The sequence below is a fragment of the Salvia miltiorrhiza genome, chromosome 6, assembly GCF_028751815.1.
Source record: "Salvia miltiorrhiza cultivar Shanhuang (shh) chromosome 6, IMPLAD_Smil_shh, whole genome shotgun sequence".
In the NCBI taxonomy this organism is placed as follows: Eukaryota; Viridiplantae; Streptophyta; class Magnoliopsida; order Lamiales; family Lamiaceae; genus Salvia; species Salvia miltiorrhiza.
Genome location: NC_080392.1, coordinates 18,687,444 through 18,705,397, shown reverse-complemented (window position 1 = coordinate 18,705,397; position 17,954 = coordinate 18,687,444). Strand labels below are relative to the sequence as shown.

The 17,954-nt window shown below is 35.9% G+C and overlaps 1 protein-coding gene across 1 annotated transcript; it reads left to right on the top strand.

Moving 5' to 3' along the window:
- Window positions 1–3,335: 3,335 nt before the first annotated feature.
- On the top strand, window positions 3,336–6,159 carry LOC130990604 (uncharacterized). The gene is made up of 2 exons (XM_057914829.1): window positions 3,336–5,374; window positions 5,745–6,159. Exons 1-2 carry the CDS (start codon window positions 3,336–3,338, stop codon window positions 6,157–6,159), a joined length of 2,454 nt encoding a protein of 817 aa, XP_057770812.1.
- The last annotated feature ends 11,795 nt before the right edge of the window (window positions 6,160–17,954 follow it).

The window sequence follows — 17,954 nt, the reverse complement described above, 5'->3', positions numbered from 1 at the left end:
CCAATACCGAAATAGAAAGGATTTGGGCTCTATTAAACCCACTAATTAAAATGGGTTAATTGCCGGAAAAACCATATACTTTTTCGAAATTTAGTTTTTTCCCATGACAAAAAAAAACCTGAACAAAAATCCATGAATTGAACAATTTATTGCATTTTTCCCCGCGTCTATTTTCCGGCGATCTCCGATGGAGGTCCGATCCAACATGGCTGCCACCTAACCTTAATTTTCCACCTCACCCTAACACCTAATTTTCCACCTCACCTCAACCCAAAACCCTCACAGCAGCCCTAAGCATCGAAAATTCTTCTCTTCTTGCGATTTTTTACAGATTCCATAGCTTTCAACCTCAGTACAGTGGTCTTGTAATACGGCAATAGCTTAGGATCCACCCATTTCCACATGCCACAATCGTCCTATAATACTACATAATTATCAACAAGATCAACCCAAAACACAAATATGCAAAAAAAACACCAACCTTTACATTGCTACAACAAAGGAATCGCCGAAACGGATTTTTCTCGGTGTGAGATACACGAAGGACGGCTGGTATTCGACATCCACATTGTGCAGCCGGTTGCAAAGCTCTTGAATTCGAGCTTTCGGACATTTTGCTCGAAGAACCCTAACCGCGACTCCAAATGTTTCCCAAATCCTAATTTCAGATTTTCTAATTCAACTGTCAAAAAATCATGAAACGACGTCGTTTAATTAAAATTAAAACAACGTCGTCTCGTTCAATTGTCGGCGATGACACGCTGGAATTCTGATTGCCACCTCGGATTCAATTTCGCCGGAAAATAGACGCGGGGGAAAAATGCAATAAATTGTTCAATTCATGGATTTCTGTTCAGGTTTTTTTTGTCATGGGAAAAAACCAAATTTCGAAAAAGTATATGGTTTTTCCGGCAATTAACCCAATTAAAATTGGGTGATTCTGTTCATAGCCATTAGTAAATTATCATAGTTTTTTTTTATAACATTACTTCATTATGTAATACCATCATTAATTACACGAATTCCATTTTGGATTGTCCCAGCTTAAATAACACGTTTCTATTTTAGGAAATAATAAGGGGTCACTTAAGCTTTAATTAATTCACTAATTATCTCCCTAAATAAACTCTTCCCTAATTTCGCCTCATTTCTCTCTCTCTCTCTAAACTTACGGCTCCTCCATTTCTCTCTACCTCTCTTCTCTCCACCATCTCCTAAACCCTAGCGCCGCCTCCACCCTCCAGTGCCTCCACACCCTCACCACCTACACCCTTCACCGTCTCCACACCCTCGCCGCCTCAACTCTTCGATCCAAACTCAAGCTTGTCCGGATCGAAACCCTTGAGGACGATTCCCTGCCTCCACCGCCTCTGAGTCTAGCGTCGTCGTCGCCTCAACTATTCGAGCCCAAACTCAAGCTTGTCCAAATCAAAACTCTTGAGGACCTCCTGCAACGGCGGCGTGAATCCCTCCTTCCACTGCCTCTGAATTTAGCGTCGTCATCCCCTCCACCTCCACCATTGCACCATCGACCACCCCCTCAAGTTCCAGATCCTCTAGGTTTGGGATATGATTCTCGTGTTTGTTGATTTTTATTGGGTTTGTAAGCAATTTTAATTTTTGTTTTGTTGATTTGATTATAGAAATTTTGAATTTCGATCTTGCTTGGAATTTGGCTCTGGAATCTTATTTAGTGAATTTGGTTATTGTATTTCGATTTTTGGTTCTGGAATCTGTTGATTTTTGGTTTTGGAATTTGTTGGAATCGTTGGTTCTGGAATTTTAATTTGTCGATTTTTAGTTCTGGAATTCGTTGGAATCACCTTCGAGCATCCATTGCGTTTGCCCGCTTCCACCGCCTCCCTAAATCTTCGGCGAACGGCAGCTAGAAGCTGTCGTCGTCGCCTCTCCTAAATTTCCAATCTGCGTTTGAAATAAAGTTCTTTTTAATTAATAAAATAAGAATAGTTTACAATCCTTAATTGTGGGGAACACACACATTTATTCCCTAATCTTGTTTTTCTTAATCTCCGAGCTCAAAAGCAATGTCTCATAAATAATGGGACGGAAACATTGTATTGTATTAAAATAATAAATAAAAATTATTTATATTATATTATAAAAACACATAATCTTTAATTAACTAAAGGATTTTTACTATTTAAAATAGGGGTGTAATAATAATAATAATAATAATAATAATAATAATAATAATAATAATAATAATAATAATAATAATAATAAAGCAATGTCTCATAAATAATGGGACGGAGGGAGTAATTAACATTGTATTGTATTAAAATAATAAATAAAAATTATTTATATTATATTAAAAAAAGAGCAAATATATAAAACTGGCCACTTTCATATTGTAAAGATAAAAAATGTCCACTAAGATAAAAATGATAAAAACTATCCACTTTGTAGTTGAAAAGACGTAAATGCCCTCAGCCTAAAATCCTAAATTCACGCCTAAAACTTAAGCTGTGAATTTCGCAGGTCTTTATTCAAACCTTCAACCACATCTTCAAATCTTCAAAACTGAATCTTTAAAACTTCAAATTGGAATCTTCTCCTCTGCTCCGGTGGTGTGCGGCACTTCGTTCGCCGTGAGCTTCGCCGCCGTTCAACTCTTTCTTACCGACTGTCGCGTCGTTTTTTTCTGTGAGCTTCCCGGGTCGTTTTTATACTGGAGCTGCGGCACGTCGTTTTTTGCTGATTTTTCAAGGTTCAATCATTAAACTTCGTCGATTCTCCGAGTTTTTTTGTTGTTTGTTAGTTTTTTGGTGATTCTCCGGCGTCGATGGTTGTGTTTGTTACCATCGCCGCTGTCATTGCAGATTTTGAAAATTTTTGATTTTTTTTCGTTTTGATCGTGTTACCTTGATATCTTCGTTTACTGTTATAGATTTGTTGTTAAATTTATCATACTCTTATGTAATTGCTATTATTTATCAATTTCTACATTTTGGTTAGAGGTTTTCGAATGTATTGTTTATGAATGTTCTTCAATTCACGTTTAGGGTTACGAATTCACGACTAGTGGTTTCAATTCACGACTGTTTTAATTTTTTGTTGGAAGTAAGTGAATTCACAATTAGGGCTTCTTGTGTATTGAGGACTGAGTGTGGTAGTGAATTATATATTCACAGTTTGAATTCACAACCGTAATAATTTTGGTTGTGAATTCAGGAATAGGGCTGGTTGTGAAATATATATTTAGTTGTGAATTATCTGTTTTGGTTGTGAATTTACTTTTTCAGTTGTGAATTTTTTATTTTTGTCTTTTATAATTAATGTATTATTAATTATATTTTACTGTTTTTGTTTTACAGATGAGTCAAGTTGGGATTATTATACATTATGGTGGTGAATTGGTGAATGAAGAGTATATTGGAGGACAGAGGCGATTGCACTTGATTCAGCATTGTGGATCACAGTATTCCAGCTTGACTAGTTATATCCACTTTTTAGTTGGAGCTGATTTGAACTCGTCATCGTATGTGCTTAGTTCTGTTGTTATCGGACCTGATGGAGATAAGATTTTGATGAATCTTATGAATGATTTAGATTTAAAGTATGTTGTTGATAATTGTGAAGTTCCGAAAGTTTTTGTGACTGTTGCACCTATTTCGTTGGCTCGACCTTCTGTTGGACGTGAGTGTGTTGATGATAATTTGAATGAGAATTTGAATGATGGTGATTTTAATGTTGATGATGTTGAATTTGTTTCTGACGACGATAGTCTTGATGATGAGGATGATGAGTTAGAGGATGATGTTCCTTCTAGAGTTATAAGTCGACATATAGTTCCTGCTTTGCCACATTCTTCCGTTAATGATGTTGTGGATGATCAGAATTTTGTTGTTCATACTAGTGCTCGACGTCAGTGGATTATTCCAGGTGCAGTCTATCAAGCTTCTTTGCCTATTGATTCTGCTGTTGATTTGGAGTTATATTCACGCGATGGTTTGTGTGTTGGGTCTACTTTTATGGACAAGGAAAGTATGGTGACTGCTTTAGGTTTGTATCATTTGAAGAATAGAGTTGAATATGTTGTTAAGCGGTCTTCGCCTTCTAGGTTTAGTGCTACTTGCAAGTATCCAGATGATTGCAATTTTTTGATGCGTGGCAGTGCTTCGGGGACTGTTTGGAGGGTGTTTAAATGGAGTGCACCTCATACATGTCAGATGGATTTTAGACACCATGGTCCCCGTACTTTGTCGTCAAAGGTTATTGGTGCTTTTTTTGCACCAAGATTGATGGACAATGGTGCAGTTCTGAAACCTAAGGAGATGGCAGCTCAGTTGCGGCGAGAGTTCGGGTTTCATGTCGACTATTCAGTTGCATATGCGGGGAGGAATCACGCCATCAACCTTATTTATGGTGATCCAGATAAGTCTTTTCAGAAGATCCCGTCCTATTTACATATGGTGCAACAGTGCAATAAGGACTCCATTATTGATTTGGAGACTGATGGAGATGGTGTATTTAGGTACTGTTTTTTGGCTCTTGGTGCATCTATTCATGGTTTCTTATCATCTGGTCGTCCTGTTATAGTTGTTGATGCTACACATTTGAAAGGTAAGTATAAGGGTGTGATGTTTGTAGCTGTGACTAAAGATGGCAATGAACAAGTTTTTCCTCTAGCTGTGGGACTTGGTGATAAGGAGAATGATATGTCATGGTCATGGTTTTTTACACGTTTGAAACGTGCTTTTGGTGTTCCAAATGACTTGTTGTTTGTTTCTGATCAGCATTTAAGCATAAAGAATGCTATTGAAGCTGTCTTTCCTGGAGTTCCTCATGGTCTTTGCACTTATCATTTGCAAAAGAATCTTGCAAGATATGGTGCAAATATCGTAGCTATGTTTCAGAGGGCTGCGTATAGCTACAAGAGGGAACAATTTGATTTGCATTGTGGTCAGTTGGCCTTGGTTCGTGATAAAGGTGCTTATACGAAGTTAATGGAACTTCAGCCTTCTAGATGGTCGCGTAGTTATTCTACAGTTCGTAGATATAACTTCATGACATCTAACTGTGCCGAGGTATTCAATGGTAGGCTTCGATGGGGTAGGAGATTGCCTGTATGTACCTTGTTAGAGTTTGTGAGGACTTTGATAGCTCATTGGTTTCAAGAGAGGCGCAGCAAGGCTTTATCTAGATCTCATACACTTACAGAGTGGGCGGCATTTAAATTGGATATCGCAGTTGAGGAAGGTCGCACAATGGAGGTGTATCCCATTAATGAATTTAAATTTACAGTCTCTTCTAGTGATCGGAGTTATGTTGTTGACCTTCGTGCTAGGAGTTGTTCTTGTCATCAGTTTGATCTTGACTTGATTCCATGCCCTCATGCTGCTGCTGCTATTTTGTAAGTTTTTCTAATTTTTATTCTAATTTTTGTTATTTTCAATTGATATATGAGTATTATTTCAATTCACAACAGGTTACTAAATATTGGATGTGAATTCACATGATTGTGTATGAACAATTTTTGTTGTGAATTCGTTTTTTTGAACATTTTTTGTAGTGAATTTCGTTGTTAACAGTTTAAGTTTTGAAGTTTAAATTCACAACTAACTAGCAATTGTTTGTTGTGAATTTAATACTTAATACTTTAAATTCACAACCAGCAGTAGTAATGGTCTACGAATTCACAACTGTTATGTTTTTTTTCCTTGTTTTTGTTATTTTTACACTATATTTTTTTGTTTTATAATTGATTACTTTTAATGTTGCAGCAAATCGAAGCAGTCTTGTATTCCGTATGTGTCTAGTTATTATTACACAGACACATTACGTGAGATGTATTCTCTTGATGTGAATCCTATCCCACATCAAGATGAATGGGATGTTCCTATTGATGTTAGCACAAGGGTTGTTGGCACACCTAACAATCCTTCACAGTCAGGGCGTCCAAAGACTACAAGAATTCCATCTGCAGCAGAATCGTCTTCAAAGTCACGTGTTACTTTTTGTTCACGATGCCACCAAGAAGGTCATTACAGGTCAAGTTGCAAAGAAGAAATTCCAATTCCAATTCAAAGTGAAGAGCAAGAAGTTTCTCGTCAACGTCGGGCTAAGCATTGCAGTATTTGCCATAAGACCGGACATACTAAGAGAAAGTGTCCGTCATTTGATCCTAGTGGTTCGTAGTCTTTGTTGGAGTTTATTGTTTTTGAAGAAATTGTTGGTTGAATTTGTTAAGAGTTATTATCATTGAAGACTTTTGTTATTGTCTCTGTTCTATTTTTTATGTTGTGAATTTGAATTCCCAACAGTTTATGTTGTGCATTTTTAATGTTCACTGTTATTGTATTTTAATTTCCAACAGTGTAGGTCGTGAATCTCATTTTTAAATTCTGAATTGTGAACAGGTGATGTATTCAATTGTGAAGAGCTTTGGCTTGTGAATTTAAGGTTTTGAACTTTAATTAACAACTCATTAGTTGTGAATCTGTGACTTAGTATTTATCTCATAACCAACACTGATAGTTTACTTAGCAAATTGGCTTCTTGCTAATTCGTAACTATTATAGTTTACTCAGTAACAATAAAACTTTAATTTATAACCATTATTAGTTATTGGTTGTGAATTTGGTGTTTTATGTTTGAATTCATAACCCAAAAATTATTGATTGTGAATTCATGGCTAAAATATTTTATTCATGCCCAATAATACTAATAATTGTGAATTGAGAACTTACAACCAGTGGCTAGTTTTGGTTGTTAATTCTTTCTATAAGTATGAATTCACAAACAACATCTGGCCTTGTTTGTGAATTCTAACTTTAGGTCTTCAATTCACAACCAGCAGTAGCCATTGGTTTTGAATTCCACTTGTAAAGCTTTAATTCACAACTAATAAGAAATTTAGTTTTGAATTTTTGCTTTGAAGCTTGTGTTCACAACCAACACTAGCCTTTGGTTTTGCTGGTTGTGAATTAAGCCATGTAAGTAGAATTTGCGAACGGCTACTGTTGGTTGTGAATTGAAGACCTAATTATGTAATTCACAACCAACTGTAGTTGCTGGTTGTGAACTGAATAATTAAACTCATAATTCACAACCATTTCTACTTGCTGGTTGTCAATTGAAGCCTAAGCTTTTAATTCACAACCAACTGTAGTTACTGGTTGTGAATTGAAGACCTAATAAAGTGCAGAACGTATACAACAAAATTTATAAAAAGCATCATATATTTTTATCAAAAGCATACCCAAGCATTCAAATTCCTAACCATTTAAGTACCTAGTTACTTATCTACCAGTAGTTCATATCAGTCAAGCAAACAAATTAAAAACAGTTAAATAGTATTCACCACCCTTAAAACTCCAGTTAAATCTCCAAATTCCCCAACTCCATTCTCCACCCTTAAAACTCCATTTAAAACCTGGAAATTCAAAAATCAATCAAAGTTGGTGCTGAAACCGTAGACATTCATTGCCATGTCGTGCCTATACTTCTTCAAGCTCTTTGTGTCAAATCCATGTTCCCACCTTCCAGTCAATATTGCTTCAGCAAACTTCAATGCAAACGGTCCGCAGTTGACGTCATCATATTGCTCGTAGATATTGACCTCTTCAGGATGATCAATCTTCCACTGATTCAGAGATTTTGTTACGTCTTTTCTGGCGTCAAAGAAACCTGCATACTCGAGGACATGTGGGAGCAACCTTGCCAATGGGATCATGTTTTGCTTGCTGATTTCATAATCTTGCTTGTTCCATACATGCTGCTGTGAGTCATACACAGTGATGCATGCTTCCTTGAGGTTAATGCAAAGTGTTATCCAATGGTTGAGGATATTTGCAATTGCAATAACCTGAAATCAAAATATTATTGAAGAAATGATTATTTCAAATAAACTGTCATGCTATTTTTCTATGTGAATTCAATCTTTTGACTTTGAATTTAGAACTAATAATACTTTCAGTTTTTAGTTATTTCCAATAAACTGTAATTAAGAAGTTACAAAGTATAGTAAACTTGTTTTTACCTTGTCATAATCATGCCATGGCTTAACATGGCCCCATGCTGGTTCCTCCCCAATGATGAATTGAGACATCTCGAACAAGTCCTCGTTTGCAATTTGAAGTTCATTCTGCGTGCTCGACTCTGGTGTGTCTTCCTCACGGTTGTACTTCATCCACATTCGGAAGATACTTACCTGCGAATTTAATGCATTTTTTTTGTTAAATCATAGTTTATATGAAATACACTTTAATGTTGAAATACACTTCAGTTGTGAATTCATACACACAAACTTTAGGATTTAGTGTTTAGGGTTTAGTGTTTAGGGTTTAGGTTTTAGGGTATACTTGAATTTACAACTAAAATCTTTAAGTATTTTGTGAATATTTGAATTTAAGCTTTTATAACTATAACACTTATTGCAGTTTTGAAGTTAATATGAAAAAATAGAACAAAATATACTTAAATTCAACTTTGATTATTAGTTACTTACCATGAAGTTTGTAGAAGTTACTGTCACTCTTCTTTTGAAACTCCTCAGTCCAGCCATTTTCGGCGACGTGTAGAGTACTGCCAAGTATGCATCTAGGTGTATGTTCTCCATTTGCTTTTTCGGATCCGCAATATGCTTGAAGAATGAAGGCGTAACAGCCATGGGCAACCCAACATTTCGCCTATATTTTATTGGTTGTGAATATATGTTCATAAAATTGAATTTACAAGCAACAGAAAACAGTGTTTGTATATTGTATGTTATCAATTGGAGCTTTAGAAGCAATAAGAGTTTTGGTTGTTAAATCATTTGAAGGTACGTGGCATTCCAGACCTTGATCATAAATGATCCTTTGGCACGAGGAAATGTTCCAGCCTATATACCAATTCAATGAATTCACAATTATTGTTTGTTGTGAATTTCCTATGAATGTTGGTTGTGAATTATAAATCAATTAATTCACAACCATTTGTTCTGTCATTTGTGAATTGAAGCTTTATAGCTTTAATTCACAACCGACAGTAAGAGTTTGTTGTGAATTCATTTGAAGGTACGTGGCATTCCAGACCTAGATCATAAATGATCCTTTGGCACGAGGAAATGTTCCAGCCTATATACCAATTCAATGAATTCACAATTATTGTTTGTTGTGAATTTCCTATGAATGTTGGTTGTGAATTATAAATCAATTAATTCACAACCATTTGTTCTGTCATTTGTGAATTGAAGCTTTATAGCTTTAATTCACAACCGACAGAACTGTTCAGAACCACAATTATTGTTTGTTGTGAATTTAATCTTAAAAACTTATAAAAGTCAAAATTCAGAACCAGAACTTTTTCTAATTTATAATTGAACCTTAGGAATTTATCAATGAAATGCTACACTATACTAATTTAACCTGATATATATAAAATGTATAAGAAGTGTACTTACTTGTCTTTGGACTTAAGGAACTTATCGAAGTTGGCTCCTCTCTTGTCATAGGGTCTAAATGGACTGCACAATGCAGCAGATGCTGCTCGTGCTCTCACCGTGACAAAGTCTAGCTTGTCCGGGAATTTTCCATCTTCCCCTTGAATTCTTGGACGTTTCCATTCTGGTAGTTTGTAATCTTCACGAGCCCTTGATTGTGCATCTGCAGCTTTAACTGCCTGGCTCCAGAATTCATCTTCATCATCTGCATCCATGACATCATAGTTGCTTTCTTTAGTGGGTGTTCTCAGTGGTGATGTCCTTGGTGTGCATTCTGGCATTTTGTTTTCATCGACATCCATTTTGTCCTACAATAATTGCACTGTTTATGTTAGTATTTTTTAAATAATTAGTTGAAATTTTATTAAAAAAATAAACAAAAAAAATTGTACTAGCCTGTTTTTCTTCTTCTTCTTGTGTATCTGGCTGTGTCTCTTCTTCCTCTTCTTGTGTGCTTGTCTGCTTTCCTTTTCTTGCCATTTTCTGAACTTCTTTCATCATTTCAGAGACTTTTTTGGAGACAAATTCCGCTATCTCCTCGCTCAGTATTGATTCTGTCAGGATAAATGTTGACGTGTTGTAAGCTATTCCCTTTATGAATTCAGCATCGCTTCTTATCCTTTGATGGACACTGCTTGAAATCTTGTCGATGTCCTCTTGCTTGATTGAAAATTCAGTGGCAACTGGAGTGACAGCAGGTGTCCTCATTGCCCTTCTCTTTTCTCTTCCCCGTGTAGGTCTTTTTGGTACTTTCTGCTCGACATCCATCTGTTTCTCCTCCTGTTCTTCTTGCTCGTCTTCCTGTGTTTCAACTTCTTGTTGCTGGTCTTCCTATGAGTCTTCCTCTGTTGGTGTTGATTTTGGGTGTATAGAATTTTGCTGAAATCTGTGTTGGTTGGCTTTCTTCTTCTGGTGCTTGGACATAGATATAATTGTCTTTCCCATAACCAAAGGAAAGTGGAATTCCCTCTTTTTCGACAGATAGCCAATAATCAAGTTTCTTTTCAACTTCATCAGGTTCTAGTCTTTCGTTCAACTGTAATATACAATTTTTAATTAGGTATTTTTATATATAAATAACAGTCATTTATGGTACGTGGCATTCCAGACCAACAGAAAACACAGGAGTTTTGGTTGTGAATTCATTTTATGGTACGTGGCATTCCAGACCTAGATCACAAAGTGATCCATTGGCACGAGGAAATGTTCCAGCCTATATACCATTTCAGTGAATTCACAATTATTGTTGGTTGTGAATTGTCTAAAAATTTTGGTTGTGTATTATAAATCACTTAATTCACAACCAACTGTATTGTCTGTTTAAAGCATTAAAGCTTTGATTCACAACCATCAGAAATGATCGTTGTTAATTATAGATGATTTTTCTAACATGCTATAATTTGAACAATTTATAACTTCTATACATGCTAAATCATAATAAGCAATGAATAAATCTTGTTTCAGTATTTTATTTTAACTTACCTCTCCTGTCACCTCTGTTATAAGGGAGTTTGTCCTGGTGTAGTTAAACTTGAGAATTCTAGGGTATATGTTCTGTTCCTTTGGATGTCCACATGTAATCCCCAGTTGTGGAATTGCCAAGTATATCCAAGCCTGTTAATGAAACAAAGGTTAACAGTATTTCAAGTAAATGAATTAAATCTATAATTTAAAATAGCATTAGAAACAGAAGCCTACCATGAAAGCTGTTGAGAATCCGAAAAAATGTATTCCTTCCAATTTGTCTTTGTCTTTTGTTGATCTGGGTGTTGGAGTTTTCTTTATGTTTCTTATGTACTGGAGCAAGTGCTGGTAGCTGTAGCTGCCCCATGGGAATCTTTCCCACTCTTTCTCCTTTTCGACTAGCACCCACAACCATGGATCAGTCATCGTTTTCTTTGCCTCCAGTCCAAGTAGCACACAGTAGACAAACAGAAGCTTTGCAACTTTCACATCATCCATTGGATTGTTTGATATTTTTCCTTCGACAAACATCTCTTTCAAACTGTCAACACTCATTGGCTTGTTATGGAATTTCCTTGTGAATAATGAGTCTGGTGGAATCACTTCATTGCCGTCATTGTTGAAACTTGATGCTCCAAACCTTAGTCCAGTTATTAATGCAAACTCAGACCTTGTAAAACGAAGCTTTTTTCCATCTATCTGAAAACTCAACTCATCATCGTTATCTCCAGATTTGAGCTCCCTTGCAATTACATACATAATTGCGCTGCCACATTTGTTTATAACGTCTGGCAGCAACAAGTAACGCCCAAAGCATGACTTTTTGAACTTGTTTTCTGCCGCTGATCCTCTAAGCTTCAAAACCGATTGAATTACGTCAAGTATTCCTTCTTTGCAATAGAAATTTATCTTGCATTTGACGTCTTGCATAGCAGGTCTTTTGTAGATCGAATTGTTCTGTGAACATCAAAGTAAACTAGTATTAGTACACTTTCTTATCAAAGTAGAATGTGTTAAAAAAATAGTAGTAAAATATTGTTCAACTATATTTTATAAGCTTTAATTCACAACAATAAATATTGTTAGTTGTGAATACATTTTAAGGTACGTGGCATTCCAGACCTAGATCACAAATTGATCATTTGGCACGAGGAAATGTTCCAGCCTATATACCATTTCAATGTATTCACACATATATTATCAGATTTCAATCTACAATGCATTCACAATAGAATTCATTCATACAAATATAATTCACAACCAGGCACTATATTTTGATTCAAAACCAAAAGCCTTGGGCTATATAGCAACAAATTATAATTCACAATCAAAAATTTCTAGGTTTTAATTCACAACTTAAAGCTATAGGTTTTAATTCACAACCAATACTCGAATTCACAACCAAAACCCCTATGTTTTAATTCACAACTAAAAGCATAGAAACTTGAATTCACAACTAAAAGCCCTAGGTTTGAATTCACAACCAAGACTCGAATTCACAATCAAAATACTTAAGTTTTGATTCACAACTAAAAGCATAGAAACTCGAATTCACAACTAAAAGTCCTAGGTTTGAATTCACAACCATGACTTAAGTGTGAATTGAAGCTACGAGTCTTCATTTCACAACTAAAAGCCCTGCTTTTGTTTTGTGAATTCTAGAACAGTTTTAAGTATATTTATTTCAGAAAGTTGGAAGAACAACTATAATATCATAATATTGTGAATTATTCGAAATTTTATCTACATCTACAACATCTAAAATATTTATAAACAAAAATACCTGAAACATTTTTCAAAAAAACATTACAACAGTGACATGCATGCTAAGAACTTGCGATTATATCAAACAATCCATGATTTATGTCAATAATTTAATTTTAACCGTAAGAAAAATCAGTGTTTAAATTTAGATCTAGATTTCTTACCTCATCTTGAGACGATTTTTCTCCTTGTTGTACTACCAAAGATTTTGATGTTTCTCCTGGTTGATCATTTATCATCTCCAACGCATCTTCTGCGTTTTTTTCTTCGACGCCTTCATGTTCGACGATTTCCGAAGCCGATTTTTCCACTCTTTCAGTATCGTTTCCCTGTATCGGTAGTTGTGCTTCTTTCGACTGATATTGCACGATTTCAGTAGCTGTTTGTTCGATGTTTTGTTCTGCGGTTTTTGAAGCTTTTCCTTTCTTTTTTGAAGCAGTCATCGTTTCTGTGGTGATTTTCTTCTCTTCTCTGAAATTTGTTCTCAGATCTGGAATTATGGCGGTGCGTAACTGCGAACAGGCGGTGTTATGGCTTGCGTCTTTTCTTCTTCTGAGTGAACTGACAGAGACGCGGTTTTTCACAATTTTTGGTGCGAAAATTGTAGTGAGAGAAAAAAATTTTCAACGTAGTAATTATTTGAATTGAAGGTAATTGGTGTGTGAATAAATGCAGCTACAGAATCGTGTTTTGTTAGTGAAATCGTGTGCGTGGAGAGAGAAAACTCAGATTGTTTGAGTGGAGAGAGAAAATTGAGTTCGTGAATTGGGAGATATTTGTGAATTGTGTGTGTGTTTTTAGGTGTGAATTGTGAGTGGACATTTTTTTAATTTTTAATGTGAAGGGCATTTTGGTAACAGTGGACATTTTTTAAGTTTTTTATTTTAGTGGACATTTTTTATTTTTACAATATGAAAGTGGTCATTTTAAAAATCCACTCTTAAAAAAACACATAATCTTTAATTAATTAAAGGATTTTTATATTTAAAATAGGGGTGTAATAATAATAATAATAATAATAATAATAATAATAATAATAATAATAATAATAATAATAATAATAATAATATTGTGATGCCCCACTCTTTTAAATACATATTAGATAAATATGTGCATCAATTAAAAAATTCTTTTGCTTATTTATTAGTTGTGACTATTCTGTTGAGATAATATTATTTCAGCAAAAGCCTGTATAAGAGATACAAAGTTGCGATTTAATATTCAGTCATGAATCAAACCAATAATTAAATTTATTGGTTTAGCTACATATTTAAGACTTTGTTTTACCAGTTGATTGATTCAATCATTAATATTAGAAATTTTAGATTTATAACCGATTTCATAAATCGTGTTATTTAAATCGAATTGCTAGAATTATAACTTGAGCTTATGTGAATAATAATTTTATTATTTCACGCTATATGTGTTTAGTATTAAGTCTCAAATTAATTCCGACTTTCGCGTATTAAATCTCAAGTATGAGGATTTACTTTATATAAATACGACGAATATTTAATCAGCGAGGATTGGTGAGTTATTACAACAACGAGTACAACTATGATAAATTAGATCGATAAATAGTCACATTACTACACTATTCCACCACCTCCTCCAACCCATCATTATTGCAGCAACTCTTCTTTTCAAAAGAAGCAAATTTTCTTATGTATAAATCTTCTATTTTTCAAAAGACATTTTCTTTTCAATAACCCCTCAACTTTCTACAACATTATCCCGAGTATTCTGCATTTTTTAAAAAAGGCTGCAACTCTCCACAACCATAATCTACTTCAATCTCCCGTGCCCGTAAATACTCTCAAGACGCACAGTGATCGTACACACCCTATAATCTTGATTTATTGGTGATATAAGTCTACTCAATTAATTAATGGCATGTTAACTAATCAAGTCGAATTAGACACTTGATTATAATGCCCGACACTTCGAGAACATAACATGCAGTTGCTTAAGCACACAATTAAACCTCACGAGTTTATAAGTTCATACCCACATCATCTATGTCTTGCCCAGATTTATAAACTTAGCTAGACATAATATAAATTGCGAAAACAAAAGATAGATACGAAATGAAAATAAATAAAGTAAGCTTACTTAATACGGGAAAAATTGGCAGGATGCTACACTGCCAACATAAAGCATAAACTAAACGTTTTTCCCAAATTGGGACTTAAACTAAACTAAAATGCAGAAAAGTAAAATATTATTTTTGGTACTAGCCCTACTCCTCTAATTCGTGCACTCTGTCCAACCTTCCACACGTAAAATGCAATGAGAACATGTATTTATAAGAAAACAGGGGTGGGCCTAGGGCCAACAGGCAGCTAGGATTTTGGGGAGTCCAACTCCGATTAGAGTGTTCTTCTTCTGCCCGAGATAGAGTGCACAAATGTAAGGACTCCGCATTTGATTTAAGGCAGAGTCAAATACTGATATTTAACTAACCAGTCCAAGAATCAGTTACGACTGATTATTTAATGTAAGCCACGCGGATTTAACGGACTGATACTAAAGTCAAGTATCAGTTAAACATTCTTCCTCGAACTGAAGCCTCAACAAAGTTCAAATCTATCTCCAACGGATGAATTCTTTGAAGACCATTTCAACCAACGGATCTATTCAAAACGTCTCCTATAAATAGAGCTCGAGGATCACTTCAATCTTCACCGATTCAACTACATAAGCTGAAACGCTGCCGAATTCGTCACTCAGCAATTCAAAGCCCTTCCAAAGTTTGAATCGAAGAAGAGAATCACAAAGCCAAAAATCAGCCACTGCTGATTACATACATTCTCTTAGAACTTAGGCAAATATTGTACATACAAAGCCTAGGTATAACTGATAACAGAGAACATGTTCTTTGTAATCTAGTTGGCAAGTTTTCGAACCTCTTTTCAACCGACCGAATTGAGAGTTTGAGTTGTAAGGAGTTCAGACCAGTGTTCTGACTCCAAGAAATCTTAGTCTTTGCGGAAAGGCATAATTTTGTCTCAGTGAAGCTAAGAGTGAGAAATCCAACCCAGTGTGTTGGTACTGAAGATTGGATCTTCGGTTGTTTAGGTTTGTTGTGCACCCGTAAGCACAAGCCCAGTGAAGTTGTCTGTCTGATCAACTGATCGTGGATGTAGGAAGTATTTTCTGAATCACGTAAAAATCCCCTATTTTGTTTATCGCTTTTAGTATTTATCTTACTTATCTGTACACAAACGTTTTATCAACTGAAACTGATTAGTAGCAAAGTGGAACATAGACCTTGACAACTTGTTTAATCAACACGGCTATTTTGAAAGAAAAGTTTTCTGCTGCCAGTAATATTTGTCGAACTGATAAATCTTTGGATAGTCAGTGAGATTCATATTACTCCTCTGTTTTACAAACTCGACTGAAGCCTAACGTGTATCAGTTAAAGTCTTTGACTTAACTGATAACTCCTTACTGAAGAGTATTCGGTATCAGTCGCCAACCTAAATCTTGCTAAACTCTTTTAACTGAAAAAAGTTGTGTCAGTTTATTTTCGTTTGAAAAATATCCTATAAGTGTATTCCCCTTCCCCATACAACCTCGCCAAAAGCTTTATCTCCGGCACAGTCCCAGACAAGCACGTCACCAAGATCATCAAATGCAGGACTGCAAAGGAGATGTGGGACATTCTAGAAGGAATGTGCATCGGATCAGAGGAGATAAAGGAGAACAAGTTGTCGATAGCTTGTTAAAAATTCAACTCATTCCTCATGCTAAAAAATGAATCAGTCAACGAGATGGAACTCAGATTCAACCAGATCCTGAATGAAGTTCAATCCATCTCAAAGGACAAATACACTTAACGAGAGATCAACCTGAAAATTCTACAAGCACCACCGCGAGGAGATTGGCAGATCTACTCTGTTGCTCATCAGAACAAGTCGGGATTCAACCAGCTCCCAACAAACAAGCTTTTCTCGGATCTCGTAGCAAATGAGTTCGACATTCAGAGAAATCTTGAAATAAAAAAAGTTGGAGGATCAGATGAAGATGCTCCATCAGCCTCAAAATGAGCGGCGCTGAAAGTTTCAGCAAAGGAAAGCAAGAAACAGTCAAAGGAACCAACGGAACTCAAACCAGAAGACTTTTTCAGTCAATATGCTCTGTTGACTGAAAGATTCAACAAGATGGAATCCAAATTCCGTAAGTACAGGAAGTTCCACAAACAACATTACAAAGGAGAAGAGAGAGAGAGCAAGTCTAGATATTCCACCGATAGAAGCGGAGAAAGGAAATCATCCGCTACTGATCTAAAAGATGTGGAATGCTATGGGTGCAAGAAGAAAGGGCACTACAAGTCATAATACTCTGAATTGTCGCAGACTGAGCGCAAAGAGATGATGGCTTGGAGGGATCGCAAGTATGCGAAAAAGAAACCGATGGTTACTGACGATGCAGGATCTTCCAAATATGCATCAGAATCATCCGCCTTCAACTCCACCAGCTCAGATGATGAGAGTCAAGCCCTTATGGCCAACGACACCGAAAGCGTGGCCGACAACAGCTACGACAATGGAATGAATGGGCCAGAGGTAAACTCTTACTCAAGAACTCTTAATACTGATAACTCCTTGTTGTTTACAGGAGACAATTCAGAATTTGGAGGTAGTTCGGTCAACGAAGCCGACGAGTATGATCATCTCATGACTGACCACTGTCAATTAAGAAACATGTTCGAAGATCTCCTGAAGCAGAATTAGAAAATAGAAAAGGAGATCAGTGAAGAGCGAATCAAGAATCAAACAGTCATCTACTTTCCAGATGAAACCTGTCTTGATTGACTGATCATGGAGAACAGACGACTGGAAGAAAAGCTCAGAATTTCTACATCAGAATGTGAGAGAGCCTCACATGAAATCAAGAGGCTCAATTACAAACTGGAAGAAACAGTCAAGGATTGCATGAAGAGATCTCCTATGATGACCAACTTTCCATCAAAAGCTCTTGTGGAAAGTATCGGAGGAAAGGTGGTTCCTGCCGATAAAGGAAAAAATATCATGATCCAGGAGGTGACTGATTCATCAAACAACGACACCTCAGAAGAGTCTAGGGATCATGACATGGAGAAAATTCAATAGAGAAAACTGATGGCAAGAAGAAATGTTCCTCCTCCACAAAGCTACAGATGAGCCAATGAGGCCCCCAACCAGTTCATCCTACTGAGAAGACTGGAAAGCAGATTTCAGTCAAAGTATGGGGAAGGAACATCCGGACTAAAACAACAGCATGCCAGTGGAGCAAA